The 27519-nt window shown below is 45.9% G+C and overlaps 4 protein-coding genes across 4 annotated transcripts; 1 reads left to right on the top strand and 3 right to left on the bottom strand.

Annotated features, from left to right (window-relative positions):
- Window positions 1-4269: 4269 nt before the first annotated feature.
- Window positions 4270-9631, bottom strand: LOC149285760 (developmentally-regulated GTP-binding protein 2-like). The gene is made up of 13 exons (XM_089494922.1): window positions 9568-9631; window positions 8921-9081; window positions 7586-7675; window positions 7413-7473; window positions 7066-7156; window positions 6511-6583; window positions 6307-6397; window positions 5958-6055; window positions 5519-5595; window positions 5135-5223; window positions 4897-4955; window positions 4719-4772; window positions 4270-4356 (listed from the first exon to the last, which is right to left on the bottom strand). The coding sequence occupies exons 1-13, from the start codon at window positions 9629-9631 to the stop codon at window positions 4270-4272; spliced, it is 1095 nt and encodes a 364-aa protein (XP_089351048.1).
- A 3786-nt stretch (window positions 9632-13417) lies between these two features.
- Window positions 13418-17211, bottom strand: LOC149285759 (glucose-induced degradation protein 4 homolog). The gene is made up of 6 exons (XM_089495011.1): window positions 17035-17211; window positions 15258-15317; window positions 14418-14525; window positions 14040-14141; window positions 13631-13761; window positions 13418-13481 (listed from the first exon to the last, which is right to left on the bottom strand). The coding sequence occupies exons 1-6, from the start codon at window positions 17209-17211 to the stop codon at window positions 13418-13420; spliced, it is 642 nt and encodes a 213-aa protein (XP_089351137.1).
- Window positions 17212-18275: 1064 nt separating this feature from the next.
- Window positions 18276-20925, top strand: LOC149285758 (ATP synthase mitochondrial F1 complex assembly factor 2-like). Its single transcript, XM_089494838.1, has 6 exons — window positions 18276-18299; window positions 18927-19024; window positions 19300-19380; window positions 20179-20291; window positions 20482-20597; window positions 20788-20925. Exons 1-6 carry the CDS (start codon window positions 18276-18278, stop codon window positions 20923-20925), a joined length of 570 nt encoding a protein of 189 aa, XP_089350964.1.
- A 708-nt stretch (window positions 20926-21633) lies between these two features.
- On the bottom strand, window positions 21634-27511 carry LOC149285757 (dynein regulatory complex subunit 3-like). The gene is made up of 12 exons (XM_089495064.1): window positions 27352-27511; window positions 26991-27107; window positions 26529-26695; window positions 25743-25889; window positions 25340-25459; window positions 24037-24149; window positions 23705-23879; window positions 22836-22967; window positions 22685-22755; window positions 22475-22598; window positions 22257-22388; window positions 21634-21744 (listed from the first exon to the last, which is right to left on the bottom strand). The coding sequence occupies exons 1-12, from the start codon at window positions 27509-27511 to the stop codon at window positions 21634-21636; spliced, it is 1569 nt and encodes a 522-aa protein (XP_089351190.1).
- Between the last annotated feature and the right edge of the window lie 8 nt (window positions 27512-27519).

Raw genomic sequence — 27519 nt, 5'->3', positions numbered from 1 at the left:
CTGTTAAATATTAATGATAGCCATGGATTTAGTTCTCTAGGAATTCATGAAATTTTAAGCAGAGATGTTTCTAAATTTGCCAACTTGTTTTGTTTGAACAGATCGGTTTCTCATCTCAAAGAAAAAATATATTGTTAAAGACGTGAAGCAGGACACCCCGAGTCATTCCTAAGCGGCACATCCAGCCATATAATTGTTAGCTCCTTTTGATAGATGATATGCGAGCAAACTAGATCCCTTCTAGTCCTCAGTATCTATGGCAACAACCTATCTACCTGATTGTCACACAAAAAAAATACATGATTAAAGAATTATTACTGGAAAGAATCTGGACATTCGGCAGCACGAGAAATACTGCAGCTAATCTAATGTGGCATTTGGTTACAAAAGCGTACAGGGACGCGCTGGGTAACCGAGCTTCCAAGCGGGGTCATGTAACGTCCCTTACGTGACCCCACGGCAGTAGCGTGGCAGGTTCCACACGGGGTTAATGTGCACTGAAGACAGGGCTCTGTGGGAAATAAGAGAGGGAAGGAAGTACTGTGTGAGATGGGAGAGAGGGAGATGAGTAGAGGGAGATGAGTGAGAGAGAGTATGCGCAAGTGTGTAGTGTTAGAACGAGTGTGTGTGCATAGGTTTTAGTGTATGGTGTTAGCGTGTGTGTTAGTGTATGATAGCATGTGTGTGTGTAAGCATATGGTGTTACTGTGAGTAAGTGTTACTGTATGGGGTTAGCGTGATTGTGTCAGTATATAGTGTGTGTGTATGGTGTTAGCATGTGTGTTAGTGTATGATAGCATGTGTGTGTGTAAGCATATGGTGTTACTGTAAGTGTTACTGTATGGGGTTAGCGTGATTGTCTGTGTCAGTATATAGTGTGTGTGTATGGTGTTAGCATGTGTGTATGTGAATGTTTGGTGTTAATGTCTTAGCCTGTTACTGTATCGTGTTAGAACGTGTATGTTAGTGTATGGTGTTAGCATGAGTGCGTGTGAGCGTTTAGTGTTAGAGTGTCAGGAGTGAACCTAGGATTTTTGGCGCCTGCGAGGGGTGGAGGGGTGGAGAGGAAGAGTGGGAGAAAGTGTGCGTGTGTTTATGTGTAAATGCATGGATGTTAGAGTATGAGGTTAGAGTGACTGTACAGGTGTTAATGTGATTGTATGGGCGTTACTGCATGGTGTTAGAGTGATTAGGTGTTAGAATGAGTTTGCGTGTTAGTATGTGCGGGTGTGTTAGTTACAGTGGGGTGCACCCAGGTGCCACCAATCCAAGGCTCACCCCTGAAAGTGTAGGTGGAACAGAACATGCAAGTGTATCTTGCTACATTGCATTATTCCCATGTTCCTTCTCGTCCTACTCTCTATATCCTCACTGTTTCTTCTCTCTCCTCTCCTGTCTTTCACTCTTCTCCTTTCACTCTTTGCTTTATTGCCTCTCCTCTCTATCTTATTTATCTCTACAAAACGCACCATTATAGCTGTTGTTGGTAAAAATCACTCCCGTGACACCTAGCTACACGCTTAGGCCTAACATCTCAAAGTGCCTCCAGAGAAGAGTTTGGCAAAAGGAGGTGGCAGCCCTGGAGACCCTGGGAAGTAGAGCCCATCCTGTACGTAGGTTGTGAGGCCTACGACTTCTTTTACTGCCCCGAGAGAATGAAGAGGAGTCTCCGGAACGTCTGTGAAGATTAAGAGACAGGGTTCTACAGCCCTAAAAGCCCCGATAATGCGTATAGAAACAGCAGGAAACAGCTTTATAAATTAAACGGATTATCGTTACCTGGATGTGAGGGTTGCTTTGATTCTCGGCTGCTGGGGACCCCTTCCCACGGGGTGTGCGGACTGTACGCGGCCCGCAGATTAACCCACGGAGTCCCAAACACCTCCTGGACACACTATTTTAGCCGAAGCCAACATGGCTTGTGGCTCCTGTGCCGATGTCTGGCTGTCAGCAAAAAAAAAAAAAAAAAAGAGCCTCTGATGGCAGCTCCAACGTCATAAACACGAGTAAATAACGCAGACAATGGCCGGAGAAGAAAGGGCGAGCATCTGCCTTATTAACATCAAAAAGAGCCTGATTCACCGTCCACGGTCAGCGACGTTCAGCTGCTTCTCCTCTCACCTGTCTGACGCTCGGCGTCTTGTCTCCTATAAATCCAGATTCTATTACATGATATACGGTAATTATGTTTGATATAAATTACCATATATTCTATTTTGCTGGCATTTCTATGAGTGGACAGAGAAATATTTATCTCCAAAAGAGAGAACGATTTACCACGGAAGCAGCTACCGGTCTTCCTCTGAATGCTCATCGTACCCGAGAAGTAACTAAAAAGGAGTTTTACTTCACTGAGAGGGTGGTAGATAAGTGGAACAGCCTCCCAGCAGAGGTGGTAGAGGGTAATACAGCGAGGGGATTTAAACATGCATGGGATAGACATACGGCTCCTGAATCTAAGGTCAGCGAGGCGCAGTCCGTGCCCTGTAAGGAGGACGTTTATACGCAGGCAATACTTTAACAGAGAAACACAAGCTTCCAGTAACCAAGACCGGAGCTCTTTAGACAACAAAGACGGATCGCAGAACAGGATCGGGTGACGCCGAGCTGCACACTTACCTTAACAGACGTTCACATGTCCAGCGCACCCGCCGCACGAGCCACACACCTGCGAAGACGAGAGGCTTGTCCCCCCCGCGGGGTATCTTTGGGGTGTCTAGAGCGTTAGGAGACCCCGGGAGCTTCGTGAGCGCAGAACCCGCTCCCCTCATCCCTTCCCAATGCATATTTCATGAAAGGTATTATTCTCATCTCACTCATGGATGGCGAGAGGAAGCAGACGGTCCCAACGAGTGTCACTAAGCTGATTAACCCCACGGGTGCCGCGAGAGAAAGATCCGACGCCTGCTGACGGAAAAATAATTTGGAGCGTAAACAGCATTAAGGGGCGTAAAAATAAGGGAGACGCCAAAAAAATATTTTACAGGGAATTTTTGAATGGTGTAAAATCTAATCTCCTGCGTCTCACCCCTGTGGGAGATTTAGGTTTTATTACATGCATGTTTCTGGTTTAAGGCTGGGACTTTTCTGCATCCCAGGAATAAATACTATCACCAGAAACACCATACAAGCGGAACGGCCTCCCAGCAGAGATGGTAGAGGGTAATACAGCGAGGGTATTAAACATGCGCGGGATAGACATACGGCTCCTGAATCGACTGATTAAGGTTTGAGTCTTTACACCGAGAGAAACGGGCAACTAGACGGGGGCCGATCTGCCGGCAGATTCTAGGCTGGCTGTACCAGATCCAACCCAAATCAATAAAATCTAAAGAAAAATTGTGCTATACAACAGCTGATTGGCCGTGACCTCTGTTAATATTTGCTTTATTAACAGACAGCCCCCTGTGAGCTAATAATGCGCCATTAGTGAATCTAAACGAATATTGTGAAATCAGAGGGCAAACGTTAGGTCAAATATCACAAAACCGGCCGACGACCGGATGATGGCGAGAGCCACGTAATTCAGGTTCCGGTCCCAAAAGCAAGGCCTTTTTTTTTTTTTTTTCCAGTCCCTGCCGGCATGTTCTTAAAATGTACAGCGCTACGAAATTTGATGGCGCTATATAAAACAATAATATTAAAAACAAATAAATGGGACATTTTGCTAATCCTGGGTGGGTTACCATTTAGTCGCCCCCTGCTTTGGCGCTCGCAGAGCTCTCGGCATACACCGGGCCCGAGATAGGAAACTTAATACGTAGCGAGCGGGATCTCCTGTACCGGCCAATCGTAACGGTTTAATTTTTTACTCTCTCCTATGGTAATAGCGCTACGGAGTCTGCTGGCGCTATGTAAGTAATGAAACAGCCAATAAAAAAACACCCCAAAAACATGCAAATAAAACCCGAGTTTTCTTGTATTCAGAACGGCTCCTGACGCGAGGAGACGAGGGGTAGATTTCTGTGCGAGTCGAATGCCGGTGAATTTATCAGATATATGAAAAATAAAAAATAACATATTTGCTGTCGAGTGCAACCAAGTTGTTCCCATTTATTACGTGAGAAATCATTCCAATGCTGGTTCCCCAGCGCAGGACAACAAGTCAAGTCCGAGTTCGCTTTCTGCATAGCTGTGAATGATGCCATTTCTACGGAGTGGAAGCTTCGGTTCCAGAAAGATCGCTAAGCCCTCCCGAAACGGAAAGGGTTAACCCCCACATGGCCGAATCCTCGGGCGTAAGGCAGCGGGACACGGGGTCCGAACGCTTTACTTTTTCACGATCTGAATGACGTCTTCGTGCTCCATGTTGTGGCTCAGACCCACTCGCTGGGGGCTGTATTTGGTGCTCGTGCCCTTTAAACGACAGACAGGAGGGTAAAAACACAACACGGGGTCTAGCTGCTAGCGTTTCACTACCAACGACTACCTTCAGCAGATAAACCCCAGATCACGGTAACTTGGTTATGACTTTTTCAGTATTTACCCAACCGCTCGTAGGATAATGGGCTGGACGTCTTTTTCGCAGGTAAATCCAAGACCACCAGAACAATCCACCCTAATTGCCCCCCCCCCTTGGGGTATCTTATAATGAAGCTCCCAAGAGACTATGGACCCTTCCCACTTTAGCCAACAGCCCGACAACTTAGTGAATATGACGCCTTGGGACAGGTTGTGTGATCACTGCTCTGGGCTGCATCCAAAAGATGGTTACTTACCCAAACCAGGGCGTATTTAAATTGGCTGGCCAGCGTCCTGTGAATCCGGTGACACTATTTAAAAAATAAATTACATTTAGTTTAAAATAAAACAGTTTAAAATTCCTGTATTCTGGGGAATTGCATGTATCCCACCAGAACCCCTTCCTTGACCTTTGCCCTGAATTCATTTACTTACCACGTGTTCCACCGATGCCCCTTTGCGCAGGATAATCGCATCTCCGAAATCAGGTCTCTCTGCCGGAAACAAAAAATATAACAATATATCATCGTCAGACAAAAAAAAAAAACAACTGTGCCAGAGGCAAGTAACTCACCGAGGGCTCGAACACCACAACAGGCACAGAATTAAAAAAATTAATCAAAAAAGGTTCTAATAATAATCAGCCGGTGCCAGGGTCTGGGGGGGGTCTTACCGCCTCTCTTTTTGGTGAAGATACAGGTGAGGGCCAGATACTCCCATAACCTCTCCAGCAAGAAGTCCAAGTTTAGCTTCATTCCGCAGCTAAAAGAAAGGGGAAAAAAAATAAATAAATAAATAAAAATCGGACATTATTAATATCCTGTCGTTAAAGAGACAGTGAAGAGCGTTAAAGAACCAGCTGCCTATCCACAAGAAATATATATAATTACACACACACACACACACATATATATAATTTTGATGTCATCAATTTAACTCATTGAGCACAATTTGTTTGCTCACATGCGAGCACCACTGGGAGTTATTATTTGTGATATTATTATTATAATAATAATAATAATAATAATAAATAATAATATCCAGTATGGATTCTCACCTGATCACCACGCTGTGAGGCTGTCGGGCGAGCCGGTCAACTTCCTCCATGGAGATCTGATCGATTTTGTTGTATACCTGCAGGGAAATATTATAGAGTGAAGCCACCAAAAAGTTCCGTATCAGCCGACCGAGTCTCGGGGACCGGCGGGGGTTCAAATACAGGACTCTACAGACTAGATATCGGAGCGGCTGCAGGATTCACGGCCTTCCGTTATTAAAGGTAAAACAAAGCGGGACGGCAGCTCACCAGCAGATCACGCGCATGTAATATCACTTTTTTAGGGGTGCCAAAAAATACCTGTAGCCCCCACCCGTTAACGCCAATACTCTGCCAGGATATACAAAAGTATATATTTTTCAAAAGGATACCCTGGGAAGAACTAAACCTCCAATTTAATAAAATTGCATTTCATGCGATGAATGATTTTGGAACTCACATAAAGGCAGTTCATGTAAACTCTGTTTCCGACGATAACATCAATGAAATCGTCCGGGGAGCAATCTTCTCGAAAGAGCACTTCTGCGTTGAAGATTTCTGGGAGAGGATAGGGTTAAGGATGAACTCGAAAATGGGTGCTCTGCTTTGAAGATTAGAACCCTAGGACCCTAATATTTAACCCTATATTGTCTAGCACGAGGGGGTCCAACCAAACTAACCCCTCTGGCCACTCAGGGACTACAATTCCCACAATGCCTGCACACTGAATGGTGTTCCTATTCAGAGCAGATTAGGGGAGATGTGGCTCTACCACTTGGCGCCCCCTCCTGTCCAGAGGTTTAGGATACTGTATTCGTGCAAGATGAGCTGCACCAGCTTCTCCGAGCACTGGGTCAGCGGCACCGTGGAGTTAAAAGAGATTCCACCTCCCTTTTTGGGCTAAAAAAAAAAAGAAAAAAAAGAAAGGAAACGGGTTCAGGACATCGTTACAGGTCACATGACCCAACACCCGGCAACAGATACGACTCCGATGCTCAAGCAGCGGCCTTTACCTTGAAGTAGATGTTGGGTTTAATTTGGTTCAGACGGATGCCGACGGACTCCAGCTCCTTCTCCAGCAGGGCCCTTTGTGCCGAGGAACAAAAAAAAAAAAGACATTAAATGTTACTTTCCGCGTCTGTAACGCGTCATCAGGACGACATTTTATAACAAATCCAGAAAAAGCCTCAAACTCACGCGTTTAATACAGAATCAAAGCGGCAGGAAAAGATTAAAGGTATAGAAACACACAGTATGTGTGAATATATGCCTTAAGGGGTTAATTTCAAAAGACAAAAAAAAAAAAAAAAAGATCACAAGACCATACCTGGGAACTTTCTAATTAACCTGATCTAAATATTAACCCTTTCACAGCCCGTCATGAAGATTGTATGCAGCGAATCACCAAATGCGTTACCCCAAAGGGCTCCAGCTCCGGCCCAAGTTTTAAATCTTGACTTATTATTTAAAGAGAATTTGCCCCCCGTCATCCTGAGATCGGACTCCGGGGTAGACCCTGAAAGTTCCCAGGTCCGCTCCTGGCGTCTACCGTCTGGGGGCTCACTAACCTCTGGACATCTCCCTTGGTGGCGTCCAACATCATTATGACCACATCAGAGGTTCGGGCCACGGCAATCACCTGACGACCTCTGCCCTTTCCTGTATCGGAGGAGAAATGGTCAGCGGGGGGGCGGGGGGGTCTGCTTATAAGACCACCCTTCACCAGAGTGTCATAAAGACGTGTTGTACCAGAATGTTGTTTGTTTTTTTTTAATGTTCCTGTTAAATTGACAGTGCTGCAGAATGCTAGCACTTAAAGGGTTAACAATAATCCTCAGCCAGAGATGGTCGGAGATACAGAACAAAAGCCGAAGAAAGGTCCATAATCAGCATCATCCCTCCAGAGACCACTTACCCTGAGAGGCGCCTTCAATGATTCCCGGCAGATCCAGCAGCTGGATATTTGCCCCTTTGTACTGAAAGAGAGAAATCCTGAAAAATTCAACAAGCAAAAGAAAAAAGGGGGGGGGGGAAGCAAAGTACCCGACTTTCACAAAAATATCGGGCTTTGGCGAGACGACTCCTCACCTCGATCACTCCGGGGATACACGTTAAAGTGGTGAACTCATACGAAGCCGCTTCGCTGGCTGTGGAGGTCATCAAACTCAAGAACGTGGACTAAAAATAATTTAAAAAAAAATATAAAGATAGAGATTATATACAATTCCTTTCAACAGTGTGGAAAAGCTAAATTTTCTCCATTTTCTTAAAATAACATGAAGTGGATCAGAAATTCAGCACAGACGGAGTTAATGTTGTAAATGACTATCATAGCTGAAAAGGGCTGTTTTTTAATGGAATCTCTTCATAGGCGCACAGAGGCCCTTTATCACTCCCATCACTCCTGGGTTCCAATGGCCCTTTATCACTCCCATCACTCCTGGGTTCCAATGGCCCTTTATCACTCCCATCACTCCTGAGTTCCAATGGCCCTTTATAATCCCATCACTCCTGTGTTCCAATGGCCCTTTATCACTCCCATCACTCCTGTGTTCCAATGGCCCTTTATCACTCCCATCACTCCTGTGTTCCAAATGCCCTTTATCACTCCCATCACTCCTGTGTTCCAAATGCCCTTTATCACTCCCATCACTCCTGTGTTCCAATGGCCCTTTATCACTCCCATCACTCCTGTGTTCCAATGGCCCTTTATCACTCCCATCACTCCTGTGTTCCAATGGCCCTTTATCACTCCCATCACTCCTGGGTCCCAATGGCCCTTTATCACTCCCATCACTCCTGGGTCCCAATGGCCCTTTATCACTCCCATCACTCCTGGGTCCCAATGGCCCTTTATCACTCCCATCACTCCTGTGTTCCAACGGCCCTTTATCACTCCCATCACTCCTGTGTTCCAATGGCCCTTTATCACTCCCATCACTCCTGTGTTCCAATGGCCCTTTATCACTCCCATCACTCCTGGGTCCCAATGGCCCTTTATCACTCCCATCACTCCTGGGTCCCAATGGCCCTTTATCACTCCCATCACTCCTGGGTCCCAATGGCCCTTTATCACTCCCATCACTCCTGGGTCCCAATGGCCCTTTATCACTCCCATCACTCCTGTGTTCCAACGGCCCTTTATCACTCCCATCACTCCTGTGTTCCAACGGCATGTTGTGTTCGCTGATCAGCTGTATATAAGGCCGCAGAATCGGCCGGCGCTTTATAAATAAATGTAATGCCGATCCCATGCGTGCTTAAATACTGCATTAGCCTCTACCACCTCTGCTGGGTGGCTGTTGCACTTATGTACATTTATTACACCCTCTTGGTAAGCATGTGACAAACCCAGGGATCAGGAAAGTGTGTCACCCCCGGGATCCCCCCCATAGACGCGAGTAACAGGTAGGGGGTACTGACCTTACCCACGGAGGGGAACCCGATCAGCGCCACCCGGGCATCTCCAGATTTCATAACATCGAAGCCCTCGCCTTTACCGGCCGAGGATTTGGACGGCTCGAGGAGCTGAGCGCGATACTTGGCGAGCTTCGCCTTCAGAAGCCCCAGATGGTACTCAGTGGCTGCAAGAGGGTAAAATGGGTTAAATGTAATGGCGTATTTACCCAGCGCAGGGCACATTCCCACCACGCAGCAACCTGCTGTGAACCCCCTCTATACTGGGGGGACCCCTAATACAGAGTCACGTACACTCTACACGCTATCTACCCCTCACTCTATTTACAGCCCCCATACTCCATAGTCACCCCTCACTCTATATACAGCCCCCCCACTCCAATCACCCCTCACTGTATTTACAGCCCCCCACTGTATTTACAGCCCCCCACTCCAGTTACCCCTCACTCTATTTACAGCCCCCACTCCAGTTACCCCTCACTCTATTTACAGCCCCCCTACTCCATAGTTAGCCCTCACTCTATTTACAGCCCCCCACTCCAGTTACCCCTCACTCTATTTACAGCCCCCTTGCTCCATAGTTACCCCACAGTGCTACCCCTATCCATACACGATGTCCCCCTCCTCTATCTCCATTAGCCCCCCGCACTCACCCTTGTTTTTCTGGGTTCTGGCGATCTCCTTCTCGATCTCCGAGATCTTCTCCAGGATCCCCATGTCTGCGGCCTACGGGCTCCGGTGAGAGAGAACACGAGAGGCCCAGGATGACACACCGGCCGAAGAGAGGGGGCGGGGCCACGACAGCACGCACTGCGCAGCGGCAGCCATCTTTGCTCAGGGCTCTGCCAGCCGCTGTGACGTATAATACGCGCGCCGCTGAGTCTGTCTGCCAACACACACTCCCTGCAGCAGCTTAACATCGGAGGGGCAGTTATTGGGGGTGGTTTGGGGGGTAGATAATTCTTTACCTCTAGATCCACGATGATTAAATAGAATTATATGACAGATTGCTTATATATTAATCACTGGTTAGCGTCTCATACTGTATGTAGATATGGATAGGTTTACCTTAGTCTTGGGCCATTTCAGCCACTCAAGTTTTGAAATGTCTAATCATTATTTGCACAGTATTCAACACGTGACAAATATTACCCCCCAGTACGGGGAGGACTAACTAAAGAAAGACATACATCATATATTTCATGAACACCCCAGCGGAAGCCGAACAGCGTCTCCATTTATCAGCTATTTTGCATAGAAGATAATTGTTATATATGGAGAAATTCAGCAAAATTCAGGTCAGCGGATGAACTTGTTTGAAAGGCTTCCTTGTTGATGTTTTAATTCTAGCGTTTACGTGTTTTATCCCCCGTAATAAGAACCAAAGACAATAATAACGTTTTCAAAGATTTTTATTTTTAGGACTGTGTGCCAAACCCTGCACGGCGAGCTTTTAACGGGCACCCTTTTACACATCCTGTAGCCGGTGGCGGCCCAAACGGCAGCTCGGGGGGGGCAATTAAACCGAGTCGTGTGCTACGGCAGCAGCGACAGTAAAAACCCCGCTTGGTAAAAGTTCAAACACTGAGCGCGGAGTTCGTTTTGGGTTTCACCGTACAAAAAAAAAACCTCGTTCTCTGCAGTTAAGCAATACTGATTATTAGGGTGTTCGGCCGTATCGTGCCGCCGTCCTAGACAGTAGTTACGGATCTTTAGATTAAACAACGCCCTCCAATAACGCTAAAGATTAAAGCACCCGGCCCCACAGACAGCATCACACAACCCGCGCGCTCTCTCTACCCCTGACCTGGGGTACGTCGCTTATAAAGCAGGAGAGTATTACAATGCGTTGTGCCTCTCGTTGGAACGTGCGGGGTTAAGTGCCGTCGTACAGACGCCGCAACATGGTTATGTATCATTTAACACGCGTGTCCCAAACTTAGCTAATGATGAGCCTGTTCACCAAGAAGCTGCACATGACCAGCCTCACCTACAAGCACCCACCATGGCATCGCCACCATCACATACAACCTCTACGTCTGTGCCTCCCGCCGTGTACCGAGTGCTTTTAGGGAGGGCTCTTTTCTTTTTTACCCTTAAAGAGCCATTTTAACGTTATTTTTGTTTGATTTCAGGAAAATAAATATTTAAAAAGAAAAGACATGGCTGTTCCTTTAAGAGTGCCGGGGTCACCTGAGAAGCGCTCCACAAAAAGCTTTCCCCCTACGGATTAGTGAATTAGTGCAATCGCACGCACACGCATCGCGTCACCCGTGACAAAGAGCAACGCAACACAGAGATGGGATCGTTAATGTAAGAGTCATGCTTTATACCGTACTCAAAATGTTGGGGGGGGGGGCTAAGTGTTTTACTTGAACACAGGTGCAGCCTGTTGGGAATACAAAGACTTGAAATCAGGTATGGGGCCACGCAAAGGGTTAAAACAACCAGCTCTGTAACGCCTTTAGGATCTGCGTTCCTCCTGCTAACAACCAAAAGCACTGATCTTGGGCGAGAGAATTAAAAAATATAATTTGTGATCCAAATCTACAGCCTTTGCCGTTCATCAAACGGTAAATTTATTTACCCAAAACGACCCCACCTTGTGCTTTATCGCCAAACTGTTTTGGATACTATTTAAAAGTTCACTTCATAGAAGCTGAGATGGGTGGCAGCCTGTGGCAGAGCCAGCATTATCCAATCAGCTTCTCTCTGCCCTAGCAGATAAATAACAGATCCAGAGGCTTTTATTCCTTTAAGGATCTGCATCGCTAGACCAAAAGGTTAAGGTTTTGTGTAAATACCCGGGTTCTGACCCTGCGCCGGGGGACTGCCTGTCCTGACACTGGGAGTAGAAAAAAAAGGAACACTATCTCTTTAAAAAGATTTTTTTTTATAACAAATCTGCAGTTTTCCATTGTGCGTCTTACGACACCTTAAAAGTGCTTGTGGGGGGGGGGCTTTTTTTTGTTTTACCCCACATTGATAAAGTCCGGTACAACTAAACGGCTGCAGCACGATGGTGCCCTGCGAGCGATGCACTGAAGCGTGACCTTGCGTCACACGACGAGGACCCTTTAACCTCTCCCCTGCCAGTGCGCCAGCCCCATCTTACACAATAACCAGCACAACGGTTAAAAGGGGGGTTTGTGCGACGCTAATTGCCGCGCAGTGTTTTGGCTTGGGCAGAAAAAAAAAATGTATATATTATTAAAAAAACAAAACCCAAAACCCAGGAAGATCAGACCTGTGGGTGCCGATCTCACCTCAAGTCCTAAGTAAGCAGCAAGCGTAAATCCGCATTAAACAGATCTGAAGCCGTCCCCCACCCTGTATTTCCATGAAACTCCACAAAAACCCGCATCTTGCAATAAGTCACTTTCCGTGGATAACGGAGGCGTTTTAAACGTCACGAAGCACTTAAGATGTCCATCAAGCTCCTCCCAAGGAAAAAACAAAACAACACAAGCGTTCTCGCAAAGCAAATCGCCGCCCTTCCTCGCCCTTCGCTTTCGGCGTCAGACACGTACGTGGCGGTCCCATATTAACGTGGTGGTCCAGTGGTACTGAAGCTTTAACGCACGATCGCTTAAAAAACCCGGCTCCCAAGATACGTTTCATCTCCGCCCAAACGGCTTTCATAGACCAATAATCTGATTAAATATATGTGCATTTATAATATATAGATATAATTTTTGTTTTGTTTTTTTTGTTTAAAAAAAAAAAAAATCTGACATTTGCCATTTTCAATGTGAAAACAGCTAAACGTATTGCAGTCCGGTGGAACGGTTCCTTCCGCGATGATGTCCGTAGGAAGAGGGCCCTAAAAATATTTCACTATTTTTTTGGAAAGATGGTGAGAATTTCACTAGCAGGGAGTGCGAGGGGGGGGGGGAATAAAAATAAAAACGTAGTCTTCCACTTTTTTTAATGGAGTGTATAACGTGCTGTCGCTGTAACATGTCTTCTGTACGCAAAAAGGTAGACAAAGCCAGCCTCGGCCGCCGAGGGATAGGTCGCCGGACACCATGTTACCCCACTTAGGGGGTGGTTCTGGTGTTTCGGTGAGGAAAAAAAGTTGCACGCTGGAAACTCGAGGTTAGCCGCAGGCAGCCGGGGGGGTGGTCCTTAAAAAAAAAAAAAAAAGTCTTCTCCAGGAAAACACATAGTCCCGTCTCGGCGAGAACATTGTGATCACAAAAAGACGATGGCACATTAAAAAAAGTCAAGCAAGAGAAGAAAGTTAAAAAAGAAAAACAAAAAAGGGAGTAAAGAGAAAAAAACCCAAAAACAATTCCATCCAGAGCAAGTAGCTTTAAAACAACCCCAAAAAATGTCCAAAAAATAAAAATGATTAAAATAAAACGGCCGCTGGTAGGAGAGGGCGGCCGCCCGACCGCGGCGCTTTACATTCTTCTCAGAGTCCGTGGACAGTAGGGGAAGCAGCATGTCCCTCCGCGGACAGCCCCGTTCCGTCACCCTGGGATTCGCTCTGATCTCCTGTCACCGGAATTCATAGATGGGGGCGCTGTGCTCCGGGACGTGCGTCAGATTTAAAGACTGATACCTAAAAAATAATTAAACAACACTTAATGTCTCCATAAAACCATTTTAATAAATATCGGACAACGATAGCTCTGATACTTTGTTGCAGGTGATCACTACAGCGCCCCCCGCAGGGAGAACCATTTATTGGGATCTGTCTGGCAGACTCACCATTCTGAGCTTCTGTGGTAGTAATATCCTTCTATGGAGGCTGCCGATTTCTGGAAGCAGATGTAGTAGAAGCCTGCGAAGGAAGCCCCGCTGATGTCTTTGATTGTGTGATCCGGGACCAAGAACTGCTCCTGTCCACGAGAAATGGGACACAACGTTATAAAGCAGCACAACCAGATAACCACCCGCGACACACACAGGACCACAACCTCTTCCTAATCACCCTGATCAGAAGGAAAGCACGACCACAGCCTTAATCCCCCACCCCCGGACTTCCTTTGTCTTATCACCATCATTTAACCCTTTGAATAGGCATAGGAAAACTCCACGGGTAGGAGAATGTTCTCGGCCGGCCCGTCGCTCCACGCGGCTAACGTAACACCAGAGATAAAAGGAACGGCGACATTACCTTCCACCTCATGAAGACGTAGTCGCCGACCTTCAGCTCATCGAAACCAAAGTCGTCCGAGTTGAAGGTTTTTGCGTACTGATAGAAAGCCTGAAACTTCCCCTGCGGTAAAAAAAAGAACGAACATGAATAGCAAGAAGCCAACAAAGCTCGTCCCGCCTCGCTGCTCCGGAAACTAAATCAGAGACGTAAAGAACCGATTTGAGAATTTACGGCTACGTCAGTCTTAACAACGGCACTTGGGATGATGTTTCCGACCCAGCAAAGGGTTAAACTGCACCTTTAAGGCTTTATGAAGGGGTGCTGATGCGGGGGGCGCTATATTTTTGGGAGACGTTTCCACCTTTTATAACAGGGAAACAACAAATATATGCTTACCCAGTGTTTGCGGTCGACGTCTTCATCTGCGTCCCACTTCCTCGTGAGAAACGGGTGCTTCTTGCTAATTATTTCTCCTTCGAAGAAGGTGGTGAGGGTCGGGTATTCCTGGGGGGGGGGGAAAGAACAATTATTTTTTTTTTTTAAATATGTCTAATTTAGTTCTATTTATGCACCTGAAAAAAATAAATGAAGGAAAATCTGAGAAGCCGAAGTTTGTTGATTTTTAGCGCTTTAAAAACAAAGCTGTTTTTTGTTGGCCTAAACGTCTTCATGCCATCTAAATTTAATACAAGTAACTGGGGTAACTATTGGCAACGGATATACCCTCCTCTTCACCTTCTGCACCAATATGCATACCGGGAAAGTCACGGTTTGCCCGGAGTCTCAGGGTTTTTGCCCCAAATTCAGGGTCTCCGGGGCAGATTCTGGGGGTCACACAGTCTGGAGCCGACTCCTTCCTATTCTTCCCGCTGTGATCATATATAAGACCCCCAGTTGGTGCTTTTAATCCCAGTAGGTTATGGTTGATATCCCTGCTTGAATGCAGGTGACTTAATTAAGAGTATCTTTAAATAATCTTTAAATAAAGGTTTCCATGACGACCGGTATTAGAGCCATTAAGGTAACACATTTAGCGACTCACTCCATAAAATCTTCACCATGGGCTATTAAAGGGTTAATATTCCCAGAGTCGGCTCACTTAGAAAATTCCCAGATCTGCCCAAAATGTCTTAAATTAATGTCATTTTTAAATTGTCTGATATTGTAACAGCGCTATGGTATCTGCTGGCGCCATACAAGCCGTGCATCGCGTATCTCCTGGAGACGGACACTCACTTCTGTAAGGCCTTTTATCTTCAGATATCCACATAGATAGGCGTTCTCCATGTCCACGTGCTGCGGAACAAACGACAAGGGGTTAAACGAGGTTACAGCAGCGTCGGGGTGATTACAGGAACCTGTAACGGGGCCGCGCAGACACACCGCCGGTATCAGAGCTGTTATAAGGACACATCAGGATAAACTGCACCCTCCGGCACCAAAGGGTTAAAACTGCGTGCGCCCCCAGAACGCCCCAAAGCTTATTCTACATAAATGTAGGCGCAGTGATGGAAAGGCTCGGCCAGTAAAAAGTTAAGTGAGAGGAGAAAGAAGAATGAGCCGCTCCTCACACAAAGTAAGATCACTCGGCTTGGTCCAGGCAGCGGGGTCACCGACTCGCAGAAACCCGGCCCCCGTCTAGTCGCCCGTTTCTCCTGCTGTAAAGACTCAAACCTTAATCAGTCGTTGGTCTCGTCTTAGATTCAGGAGCCGTATGTCTATCCCATGCGTGTTTAATACCCTCACCGTATTACCCTCTACCACTTCTGCTGGGAGGCTGTTCCACTTATCTACCCCCTCTCAGTAAAGTAAAACTTCCTTCCATTCCATCTCAGTCTCTGACCCTCTAGTGTTAGATTCCGGTCTCTTCTTGTAACTTTTCTCCTCCGTCCTGTACGTCGTTAAACCCCTTTATGTATTTAAACGTTTCCATCGCCGCCGTTTATTTTTTGTAAATGCAATGCTATTCAATACGGGGGGGGGGGGGGGTAATTAACACTAATAAAGAAAAGGTCAAATGTTAGAAATTTACATATAAAAAGGGACATCATAAACCGCTCTTCTTTTAACCCGTTCCTACTGGAGACTCCATTAAAGGAGCTGGAAATCAAAACCGAGAGACTTAACCCTTGGATCCCCCCGAGGCTGAGAACTTTATCGACTAGTAATGTCTTGCTCGATGCCCTGACGCTCAAAGGCTTTGCGCCTCCGATCATCGGAGGAGACCGGAGGTCGATCGGGGTATTATATCTCAGGGTTCACGTCAGGTCAGCGAACAAAAGACAACCGAAGCAGACTCCCAGTCACTCGTCCAGATCCTGCTTTAAACAAAGCGTATCCATGGAGGTCTCTGCCGTCGTCGGGCTTTATGGGCTTCGACAAACAGTCCCTTACGACACATTGTAACGTCTCAATGAACTGCCGGGCGGTCACAGTCATCTCGTTTATCCGCTCTCATAAGCCTATGCTTTTCTTAGCGTGGCAGATATGGGGAACAGCCTCCCAGCAGAAGTGGTAGAGGGTAATACAGTGAGGGGATTAAACATGCATGGGATAGACATACGGCCCCTGAATCTAAGACGAGACCAACGAATGGTTTCAGTCTTTACAGCAGGAGAAACGGGCGACTAGACGGGGGCTGATCTGCCGGCAGGTTCTAGGCAGTTTTCACCGGGGACCCAAAGAGCCCTCCTTGTTACAAATAAGACCACTGCAGGCCCCCCAACTAATAATTACACACTTACCCCTGCCCTGTATGTATGTATATATATATATATATATATATATATATTATATTCCAAATACCAAGCAGGCTCAGGTCGGTGGATTTCCGGTAGGCCCCATTATCTACCCCCCACCTGTACAGATATATTGTATTTGTTGCTATAGTTGCCCCAAGGGAGGGGGAGGCCAAGTCGCCTATATAACCCCAAAGGAGGGGCAGCCCAATTAACCCATTGCCTACCAGGCCCCCACTACCACCCCTGCCCAGTCGCCCGTGCCCCACGCTCACTTGCAGCACCACCTCCACATCGTAAGAGTTGCCCTTGCTCTTCTGATGCCCCCGGAACTTGGAGCCGCTGTATAGTAGGGTGGTGGCCACCCCGGGCTGCTGGGTGTTGATAGGGGGCGGCGGGATAAGGGACGAAGAGCCGGAGGCCGTGCTGCTGGCCTCAGTGCGAACCGGCATATCCAGGGCCCAGGCCCCCGCTGGGCAGCGGCTCCACAAGACCCGCACACACCGGGCACTTCTCCGCTCCCTGCCCAAGCGTCCGGGCCTTTCCAGCACCGCGTGCTGCGATTGGCTTAGAGAAAGCCCTCCCATCCGACTCAGCAGCTCCTAGTTGGATGGAGCAAGTTCTCGGGATGCCGGGAGTTGTAGTCCAGAAGAATGAGCCCAGGCTGGACGCTTATTGGCTGCGCCCTGGATGTTACGCAACAGGTCAAACCAGGGTCACCAAGATGGCTGCGCCCTGACCACGAAGCGCTGACTTCTCTGTACCTGGGGTTAGAAAAAGGTGGAACTTAGGAACGAAAATAATGTATATTTATTTTTTTATGAAGTCTTTTATATTTACTGCCTGAATGGAAAGGCTGGGCAATAGATCCCTGATATCCAGTAATCGTTAATCAATAACCAATCACCTCCAAGCATCGCACACATTGATCCACAGCAAGGAGAACCAGTTATTGGGATTGTGAGTTGCTGCTTTCATGTAAATACTAATTTATAATTGTAATTATTTTGTTCTCTATTCCTATTCGTCAGCTTTTTAATGCTTTCTTCATATCGTGCCAGGGAAAGCTGGGGAGTCATTGGGTACTGAATATGGTGATGGATACTAATTACTGAATATTTCACATTTTTGTCGCCCTTACAGGTCCCAGGTGATTTGTGACGTTCAGAGACGATGCTGCAGAGTCTTCGCTCGGCCTCCGCCAGGCACTTTATGCTTGCCAGGGGTGGTCTGTGTTCTGCCCTTTGTGGTCTAAATACCCCCAAGACACAGCAGCGCTTCTATGCATCTCCATCAGGTTCGTTGATGTTGGGGCTTCGCTGTTCACATATTGATAAATACCCCAAGTACTCAACAAAAATATGCTTGGCCATATTTTAACAACACGGGGGTCACAGTGCATCGCTAATGACATCATAATTCAGCAACAAATTCTACTAATCACATTACTGCTGAAGCAATCTGGCTTATGTAAACTTTAATTATTATTTTGCAGAAAGAAAGAAGTTCTATCAAAATGTCAGCATATCTCAAGGAGAATGTAAGTTTCGAAGCCTAAAATGTGTATGTCCAGCACCAGAGCATGATTGAGTAATGGTTTTGAAAGCCATTACTGGTCTATAGTGGGATCAGGATACTGTTACTTTTGTATATTGGCAATTTCATATTTTTAAAAATGTTATTAACTCTCCTATTGTAACAGTGCAACAGTATCTGTGGGTGCTATAATATGATGTACCAACCAATTAACTACCACTTAGGTGATTGGTTAGCATCAACAAAGCCAAAAAATACTCTTCTGTTTTCATCTAACAGAATGAGCTATGAGAGAATATTCCCACCGGAATGCATTGTGTGTGTTTATTGCTATTAATGTTTATTAAATAACTGGTATCGTTCCTGTGGTTATTCACATTTCGTATCAACCATGTAGCCGGGTTTGAAATTAACTTGGACCGCAGGAAACTGAAGACACCCCAGGGAAAGTTATTCTCCGTCCCGACTGAGGCATTGGCTCTTGCTGTCGCTACGGAATGGGACTGTCAGCGCGACACCATTAAATTGTACACCATGCATTTGGTAAGGAGACCCCCCCATCAACCTGCAGCTTTCTTATACCCCGTATACCCCTAGTGAACGGTAGGCTGTGTGTTTTTTTTTGTTACAGACAACACTGTGTAATACAGCTCTGGATAACCCAACACTGAGAAATAAGGACCATCTTATTAGGGCTGCACTTAAATTCCTGGAAACAGACACAATCTGGTAAGGAACAAGCTTTCCGCTATCTTATAGTGTTTAGTGTTGTGTTTTTAAAGGGTCTTGGTTTCAGACTTAGTCCCTATTATTTGATACCCAAAGAGTGCAGCTTGTCTGTTCTACTTGATCACATGTAATTGTGTTTATGGGTTAGTGAATCGTGTTAAAAACTATTACTTTAAAATACTTTCAATTCCGTTACTTTATTATATCATACAAGCGTACACCATGTTTTTCTTTGCCTGCTGGAAACCATGCCAACCTGTCCCTTTAATTTCCAGTTATAGAGTAGAAGAGCCACCTCGTCTTGTGGAGCTCCAGAAAAGCGAGTGGGATCCCGTAATAGAATGGGCAGAAAAGAGGTGAAATATACTTGATATTTGCTAGTTTCTCTGAGAATTTAAGATCAATTGGCGCCTGCGCTGAACTTCGGGAAGCCAACTGTATCTAGTGTTTTGGCAAAAATAAAGGCCAGCTTTTAAACGTTTGAGGTCACTCAACTGTTTTCATGGAAAACAAGGAAGTTTCTGGCTGTAACATAATCGCAATAGTGTTTCTAATCATCAATTAGCCTTTTAAACTTAAACTTGGGTCATCGAACACAACGTGCTTTTGGAACACAGGAGTGATGGGAGTGATAAAGGGCAATTGGAACCCAGGAGTGATGGGAGTGATAAGGGGCCATTGGAACCCAGGAGTGATGGGAGTGATAAGGGGCCATTGGAACACAGGAGTGATGGGAGTGATAAGGGGCCATTGGAACACAGGAGTGATGGGAGTGATAAAGGGCCATTGGAACACAGGAGTGATGGGAGTGATAAGGGGCCATTGGAACCCAGGAGTGATGGGAGTGATAAGGGGCCATTGGAACACAGGAGTGATGGGAGTGATAAGGGGCCATTGGAACACAGGAGTGATGGGAGTGATAAAGGGCCATTGGAACACAGGAGTGATGGGAGTGATAAGGGGCCATTGGAACACAGGAGTGATGGGAGTGATAAGGGGCCATTGGAACACAGGAGTGATGGGAGTGATAAGGGGCCATTGGAACACAGGAGTGATTGGAGTGATAAAGGGCCTCTGTATGCCTATGAAGAGATTCCATTAAAAATCATATGGCTATCTCCTTTAAACATTCCTAAACACCTATTTTTTTGCAGATACAATGTAGTTATTGGCTCCTCCACCAGCATCATGGGCCCAAACATCCCAAACGAGACCAAAGAAGTGTTCAGCCGTCACCTGGCATCCTACAACAGCTGGATGTTACTCGGTAGGATTCTACTGTTGTCTGGCATCATCTACAATCAATCAATGTTTAAAGATCATCCTGCCATTGCGTAGGACTGTAGGGTATACTGCTTGCTGGTTGGGACTTTGCTCTAGAGGGGAATTGCTTGCACTTTTATAACTAAAGAGATTGTATGATTTTGTATATTCCTTCCTCTTCCTTTCCTTAACAGGCATTGAGTTCATTATTTCACAACTGAAATCACTGATTCTTGCCATGGGGCTGGTCGACCGATCCTTATCAGTAGAGAAAGCTGTTCTTCTGTCACGATTGGAAGAAGAGTTCCAGGTAAACATGTGTATTAACATTGTCTCCCTAACTCAACGTTCATGTGCGTATACCCCATCCATGTTACATTTACTACATTTGTAGCCTTTTGCCCCACTAAGACAGGGGTAACTAACAGGAATCCAGCTGTTTGAGTGCCAGGTAAATCTTGTCTAAATAAACTTTCTGTATTGTTTATGGTTCCATTTAGATCCAGCACTGGGGGAACGTTGAATGGGCGCACGAGTATGATCTGCAGGAGTTACAAGCCCGTACGGCTGCTGGCACCCTCTTTGTTCACCTGTGCTCTGAACGCTCAACTATAAAACACAAGCTTCTTCAAGACTAACGTCTCTTTGACGGAAACTCAGCAGGGACGCAGGTTCCCCCCACGTCTGGACTGTGGCAAGCGATGAAGTCTATCTGGATAACAGTAAACCTCCTCATCGATACCAGAAGTTAGGAGTTAGTCGCACTGAAACAAACTGTCCACAGATCTTCTCTGATCCGGCTTCCATTCACTGAGCGACTTGACGGAATTAAAAGTTGATAACACGAAAGTCTCTTATTGATCAATATCCTTGTTACTGTCCTTAAGCTTGCGCGACTAGTACTACCTTTCCCATAGGCCATAGTCGAAATCAGTGATCATTTCAGGAGCACTTCAGGGGTGGCCCTCGGGTTGTAGGGATGACCTCTAGCATACGAGGTGGATTTATGTTTACACAAACTGGTGAACCTATATGTTTACGTTCATCATAAGTGTTACTCTTCAGTCTTTTGATAGAGGGATCAAAGGCATTGGGGTCTTAGATTTGAAGTAATGGACAAAGTAGTAAAAAAAAAACCTGTTGAGAAACTTAACATTTCATTACTTACTTTATGTACAAGCTTAACAGTAATTTGGTGAATGTTTTTTAACTGTCATATTAGGACAGACAAAGAAAGTAAGAAGGCATCGAGTCTACGGTATGTTTAGCCCGGTCTGAAACCTCCATTTGCGTCAGGAAGAAGCCGCTGCCAGGGCCGAGGGAGTAAGGGATGGCGGAGCCGGCAGTCACATCGGATCATGCAGCTCTAGATTATCCAGTTCGTCCCTTAGATGGTCGACGTACTTGTTAATTTCTGTGACTCGTTGCCGATTCCTGTGCAGTTCGTCCGCGTGTACCTGTGTGAACGAGACCGTGGAGGAGTCAACATAGAAACAGAATGTGCCAGCAAATCAGACCCATTCCGCCCATCTAGTCTGCCATAAATACTCAAACCTTAATCAGTCGTTGGTCTCAATTCAGGAGCCGTATGCCGATCTGATGCATGTTTAAAACCCCTCGCTGTATTAAGTGCTACCATTTCTGTTGGGTGGCTGATCCACTGATCTACCACCTATCTGGAGTTAGGACTGGTCTGACATTTACTGATTCCTCATCTTGTAATTCCTTATTCTTTTAATAAGTATTCACCCCTTTATCTAAACAGACCTTTGGGGCAATGTTCAGAATGTGGGGCAATAGCCATGGAAACTAACAAGGTGTCGGGCGATTTTTAGAAGTTTCCACCAGAATTGTGTTTTTTTTTTTGTTTGTTTTTTTATAAATTTGTCGGTATTGCATTGTATGAGTAAATACATTATTGATCGTGTTTAAATAATGTCCCCAGGGCAGCATGACCCTGGCTTCTTACCTTTTTGATTATGCTGCTTGACCAACTGTTGATTTTGGTAACGAGTTCATCCTCCCGGTTATCAATCTTCAGCAGGTGGCTATCGTGGGAGGCGCTCACCGCGTTGATAATTGTGTCTTTATCAACGAAGAGCTGCCAAGAAAGTAAATATAGGTTAATATCGATACCGAATTTAAAGGTGGAATACAACAACGGAGGTAAATGGGGCAGCGAGTTACCGTGCGAACGTCATCGGACATGTCTTCGTCCATCTCTCCTTTCATTACCCTCTCCAACATGTTGATGCACAGCTCCGTGAGCCTCTCGTGATGGTGATTCTCCAGGTCTCGGATTTGAGACATCGTAAAGCGGTGTTAAGGTAACATGTGAGGCATAGAGGGGGAGACATAATGCAAGTGTACGTATACGTAAAAAAAAAAAAAGGATATAAGCCCTGTACGGTCTCCAGGAACGACGAGGCCAATTCGGCTACGTTCCTCTCGTACTCCTTAATAATTTCCTGCGTGAAGAGGAGAGTTTTCGTTAATGGGACCGAGCCATCCGTGCCGTGATTAAAAGGGGTACACGATCGGATCTTACTTCTAGCTGGTCCACTAGTTGTAGCTCCAGGGTCAGCAAGGCGTCCATCAGCCGGCCGATGTCTTGGTTGAATTGGAAAGTCTTCTCATCGACTTTCTGTTGGTCTGCGATTTGGGTCAACTCGTTGAGAAGCTGCAAAAGCAGACAGCAGTGCCATAAAAAGTATGAAAAATAAAAGATTCTGGGGGCAAGATGCAGCCGTTCCATCATACGGTGGGGGTGAGACTGGTCGCTGTAGTTTTCTGTCACTACCAAAGTTCTCCTGTAGACACAGGGAGGGCTGGCACCTTTTGGCCAAGCGTCCCCATCAGCTTCTTGCTGCTCCCCTCCCTTTGTAACATACACACTGGCACACATGTTACACACTCTCAGACTCACACACATACACATGCTACAAACATACGTACACTAACACACACTCATGCTAACACATTCACTGTAACATACATGTTTACAGTTTAGTTTACTCTTCTCTCCCTCACTCCCTTACCCTTTCTCTCGCTCCCTCGCCCTCTCGCTCTGTCCCTTCCCGGTCAGCGTGTGTGAGCAGATGCGCTTTCACCGCGGCGGCCTTGTGACCCCACCACGTTTCCGCTTTGGTGAGTGGGCCGGACCATCTCTTTTTTAAAAGTTTTAGTGCTGCCCAGGGGGCAACTGCTTCTGGACCAATCTACCCCTATGTAGGCAACAATGACGGCCAGCACCATACGGAACGGCTGTAAGTTACACCTTAGTATAAAATCTCTTATAATTTATGCTTTATAGTCATTTTAAAATAACCAAATCTTCGAAATTTGTGGCTTGTGCCAGAATTTGGTTACCACGTTGACCGGCGGATTAGAACCCGTCGGACGTTCCTGTTGCCGCACCTCAGCATTGTTCTCCGTAAACTCCTGGATCTTCTGAGCTCCTGCTGCTTGGTTTTCGGCGACCGCCTCTTGCAGACATTCGTTAAAAATTGTAATTTCCGCCTCTCGCTTCTCATGATGTTTCAGGCCAAATTCAAATATACTCTGGCAAACGGCGACGCATTTACTCCGGTACGTGAGAAAAGGGTTAAGGAGGTTAATGAGGTGCCGCAGATAGCATTTCAGTTATTGTCTATATAAAAATATACGATTTATGTAATTAATTAATAAAAAACAAATTCCTCAAAAATACATTTAGAAAAAAGAAATGGACTATGAACAGCGAAGGATATTCATCCATTAATTCAGCGACCGCAGGTAGGCTCGATAATTTGGTGCCATCCGCGTCCTCCGCATACATGCTGTGAAAAAGGAACGGACCGTTCAGATATTCCACAAACGCAGCCTTGGAAATAAAATGAATAAAGCTTATAAAAACGCAAAAACCCCAGCGCTGTATACAGTAATAAACCCCCCCAGCGCTGTATACAGTAATATAACCCCCCAGCGCTGTATACAGTAATAAACCCCCCCAGCGGTGTATACAGTAATATAACCCCCCCAGCGGTGTATACAGTAATAAACCCCCCCAGCGCTGTATACAGTAATATAACCCCCAGCGCTGTATACAGTAATATAACCCCCAGCGCTGTATACAGTAATATAACCCCCAGCGCTGTATACAGTAATATAACCCCCAGCGCTGTATACAGTAATATAACCCCCAGCGCTGTATACAGTAATATAACCCCTAGCGCTGTATACAGTAATATAACCCCCCAGCGCTGTATACAGTAATATAACCCCCAGCGCTGTATACAGTAATATAACCCCCAGCGCTGTATACAGTAATATAACCCCCAGCTCTGTATACAGTAATATAACCCCCAGCGCTGTATACAGTAATATAACCCCAGCGCTGTATACAGTAATAAACCCCCCCAGCGCTGTATACAGTAATATAACCCCCCAGCGCTGTATACAGTAATATAACCCCCCAGCGCTGTATACAGTAATAAACCCCCCCAGCGCTGTATACAGTAATATAACCCCCCAGCTCTGTATACAGTAATGTTTGACCCATTAAACCCCTTTATCTGGAGCCGCCGTTGCCGTCAGTCATGTGATATTTTGGGTGACTTTCCCAGCTCAGACACCACACTGAGCTGATGCTTTATGGCAATGCTAATGAAGTCAGAGAGTCCGACTGGGTGATCAAAACTGAGCCATTCCATTATTTCCCGCAGGCAATATGATAAGGAGTTGGGGTGTTTGTCTAGTAGATTGGGGCACAGATAAAAGAGTGAGAACTCTTAACGTGTTATAACGTGTTTGCTGCATGTGACTTATGTGTCTGTATACGGAGACACCTACCTGCCTCCAATAGGAGCATGAAAGTAAGGTAGGCTATGGGATACACTTTGGTGCCTGCCCCAGGGATGGAGAGAATCTAAAGTCCACTATGGATACATACAGTTTATGTAACTGGCTGATTATACATTAAACTTGGGTACAGTCCCTATGGAATAATTATATATAGGCAGCCCTGACACAGTTGAGATGTGGTACAAGTAATCTTCAGACTTCTCCACTTACCTTGTGTGAATCGAGCTCTCTTTGCCTCTGTTCCTCCGTCTCCTGCTTGCGCCGTTCCAGGGCCTCGTTTTGGTTCAGCTCCTCGATGGAATATTGGTACTTCAAGCTGGCAACGTCTCTCTAGGATACAAGATAGAAAAAGTAATGAGATTGCCAACTTTATTCACTATGGTGGGTAACATATATTGTCTTAAGGTGGTGGTAGATAAGTGGAACAGCCTCCCAGCAGAAGTGGTAGAGGGTAATACAGTGAGGGTATTAAACATGCATGGCATAGACATACGGCTCCTGAATCTAAGACGAGACCAACGACTGATTTAGGTTTAAGTCTTTACAGCAGGAGAAACGGGCCGATTCACAGACAGCTTTAATTTGCCCCACCCCGGGTCAGGGGCATATTTACAATGTTGTCTGCGATCAGTCTGAAGTCCAGATACGCCAGCTCTGGGAGGTGGGCAGCAATGTATATTTTGTAATGTTCTTCTTCACAAAAAGGGTTTCCAGAGAGATTTAAAGACCGTAGTTTCTTGAACTTTCGCAGGCAGATGAGCTGGAAAAAAAACCAAAAGGTTAATCCCTAAACCTCCTTGCAAGACATTTCTGTCCCTTTAACTCCATTGCTGCGCGTTAAACTAGGTTGAAGTTAGAAATGAACTACAGTATGCATTTGGGTCCAATAATTAGGTCGTATATGGGGGACATACAATACCATTCAAAAGTTTGGGGTCACTTGTTCTTGAAAGAAAAGCACATTTTGTCCATTAAAATAACATGAAATGGCTCAGAAATCCAGCGCAGACGGGGTTAATGTGGTAAACAACTAGTGTAGCTGGAAACGGCTGCTTTTTTATGGAATCTCTTCATAGGCGTACAGAGGCCCTTTATCACTCCCATCACTCCTGTGTTCCAATGGCCCTTTATCACTCCCATCACTCCTGTGTGCCAATGGCCCTTTATCACTCCCATCACTCCTGGGTTCCAATGGCCCTTTATCACTCCCATCACTCCTGTGCTCCAATGGCACGTTGTGTTCACTGATCCAAGTTTAAGTTTAAAAGGCTAATTTATGGTTAACAACTAGCGGTTTTTATTCATACAGAAATTACATTTTTTTATATGCATTGTATCTCTCTGATGGATGCAGAAGCTGCACGGGGACCTCTGAGAGATGAAGAGATATTTTCCTTACATTTTCCAGGGACGTCAGGTTGTTGTTGCCCAGAGAAAGGACCTGCAAGTTCCTCAGGCTGTCCATGTTTTCAACGACGGATATCCTGTTATTGTACAAGCTCAGATCCTCCAGCTTGGTCAGAGCGTTCAGTCCGCTGATCACCTCTATATTGTTAAACGATAAATCTGCAAATAAAACAAAAAACACAAAGAAATTAATAGTTTCATTTAGGGGTCTTTTAGTAAAACCTAGAGGTGGCGGGTAGGTAACGAAATGAGGATTGGCAGATCGTGGCCTCCGTCAGCTCCGGAGAAACTGCTGGGGTCAGCACAACCAACATTTGTCTAACTTTGGTAGCTAGAATGGATGTTCCAAGCTTTGACGGAACATAACAAAACCTGAGGGAGCCAACTGTCAGAGGAAGCAACACCAACTGTCACAGCATGCTGCTAGTCTGCTCTTTAGTGACTGAGGTCTCACCAAGCCAGACTAAGTTCCCCAAGGTGTCCAGTCCCTCTATCTTCTCGATGATGTTGTTGTCCAACTGAAGTTTTGTTAGCTTTTCAAAGTGCCAAAGGTTATCGATCTTCAGGATATCTACAACACAAAACGCATTCGTAATAAATGAGCGGCCCAATCAGCAACCAGAGGAACGGTCCCGTTGATTGTTTCACCCCGATTGGGCGATTGACTAGGACCCTGCCTGGTCAATAAATCCGAAGCATTGACCCAAACCTCTCTCTCGCTATTTCTGTATATAGGTTACAAAGCCATGGGGCATTGGTACAGAGTTCCCAATGTGGCGCAGTCACCATGGAAACCCTGGAGGAAAAAATCTTACTTTTAAAATCGAGGTGCAAGCTGGTGACATCCTTAAAGTCAATGCCTTCCATCTTGGCGATACGTCCAGCTTCGTCTTTTGGACCTTGTTCCTCCACGGCATTTTTGAGCATGTCATTGTCGATCACGTTGGGTTCGATCGTATCGTACAAGCCGCTCATTGTCTGTA

This window comes from Sceloporus occidentalis, unplaced genomic scaffold (genome assembly GCF_023333645.1).
Source record: "Sceloporus occidentalis isolate IW3139 unplaced genomic scaffold, rSceOcc1.0.p SCAF_76, whole genome shotgun sequence".
Taxonomy (NCBI): domain Eukaryota; kingdom Metazoa; phylum Chordata; class Lepidosauria; order Squamata; family Phrynosomatidae; genus Sceloporus; species Sceloporus occidentalis.
The sequence above is the reverse complement of the archived record's forward strand: the minus strand, read 5'-3'. Positions and strand labels throughout refer to the sequence as shown.

What these genes read in the sequence shown, in the direction of transcription:
- LOC149285760 (XM_089494922.1), bottom strand. Translation starts at nt 9,631, where the DNA reads ATGGGGATCCTGGAGAAGATCTCGGAGATCGAGAAGGAGATCGCCAGA. An exon ending in TTTACATGAACTGCCTTTAT is followed by an intron (nt 5,596 to 5,957) that starts GTGAGTTCCAAA and finishes ATTTCCCTGCAG; the next exon opens with GTATACAACAAAATCGATCA. An exon ending in CCTCACAGCGTGGTGATCAG is followed by an intron (nt 5,224 to 5,518) that starts GTGAGAATCCAT and finishes CCTTTCTTTTAG; the next exon opens with CTGCGGAATGAAGCTAAACT.
- LOC149285759 (XM_089495011.1), bottom strand. Translation starts at nt 17,211, where the DNA reads ATGCCGGTTCGCACTGAGGCCAGCAGCACGGCCTCCGGCTCTTCGTCC. An exon ending in AGATAAAAGGCCTTACAGAA is followed by an intron (nt 14,526 to 15,257) that starts GTGAGTGTCCGT and finishes CCCCCCCCCCAG; the next exon opens with GAATACCCGACCCTCACCAC. An exon ending in TACCACAGAAGCTCAGAATG is followed by an intron (nt 13,482 to 13,630) that starts GTGAGTCTGCCA and finishes ATTATTTTTTAG; the next exon opens with GTATCAGTCTTTAAATCTGA.
- LOC149285758 (XM_089494838.1), top strand. Translation starts at nt 18,276, where the DNA reads ATGTCAGCATATCTCAAGGAGAAT. An exon ending in ATAGAATGGGCAGAAAAGAG is followed by an intron (nt 19,381 to 20,178) that starts GTGAAATATACT and finishes ATTTTTTTGCAG; the next exon opens with ATACAATGTAGTTATTGGCT. An exon ending in CAACAGCTGGATGTTACTCG is followed by an intron (nt 20,292 to 20,481) that starts GTAGGATTCTAC and finishes TTTCCTTAACAG; the next exon opens with GCATTGAGTTCATTATTTCA.
- LOC149285757 (XM_089495064.1), bottom strand. Translation starts at nt 27,511, where the DNA reads ATGAGCGGCTTGTACGATACGATCGAACCCAACGTGATCGACAATGAC. An exon ending in CTGGAGACCGTACAGGGCTT is followed by an intron (nt 22,599 to 22,684) that starts ATATCCTTTTTT and finishes ACACCGCTTTAC; the next exon opens with GATGTCTCAAATCCGAGACC. An exon ending in CAAGCAGCATAATCAAAAAG is followed by an intron (nt 21,745 to 22,256) that starts GTAAGAAGCCAG and finishes TCGTTCACACAG; the next exon opens with GTACACGCGGACGAACTGCA.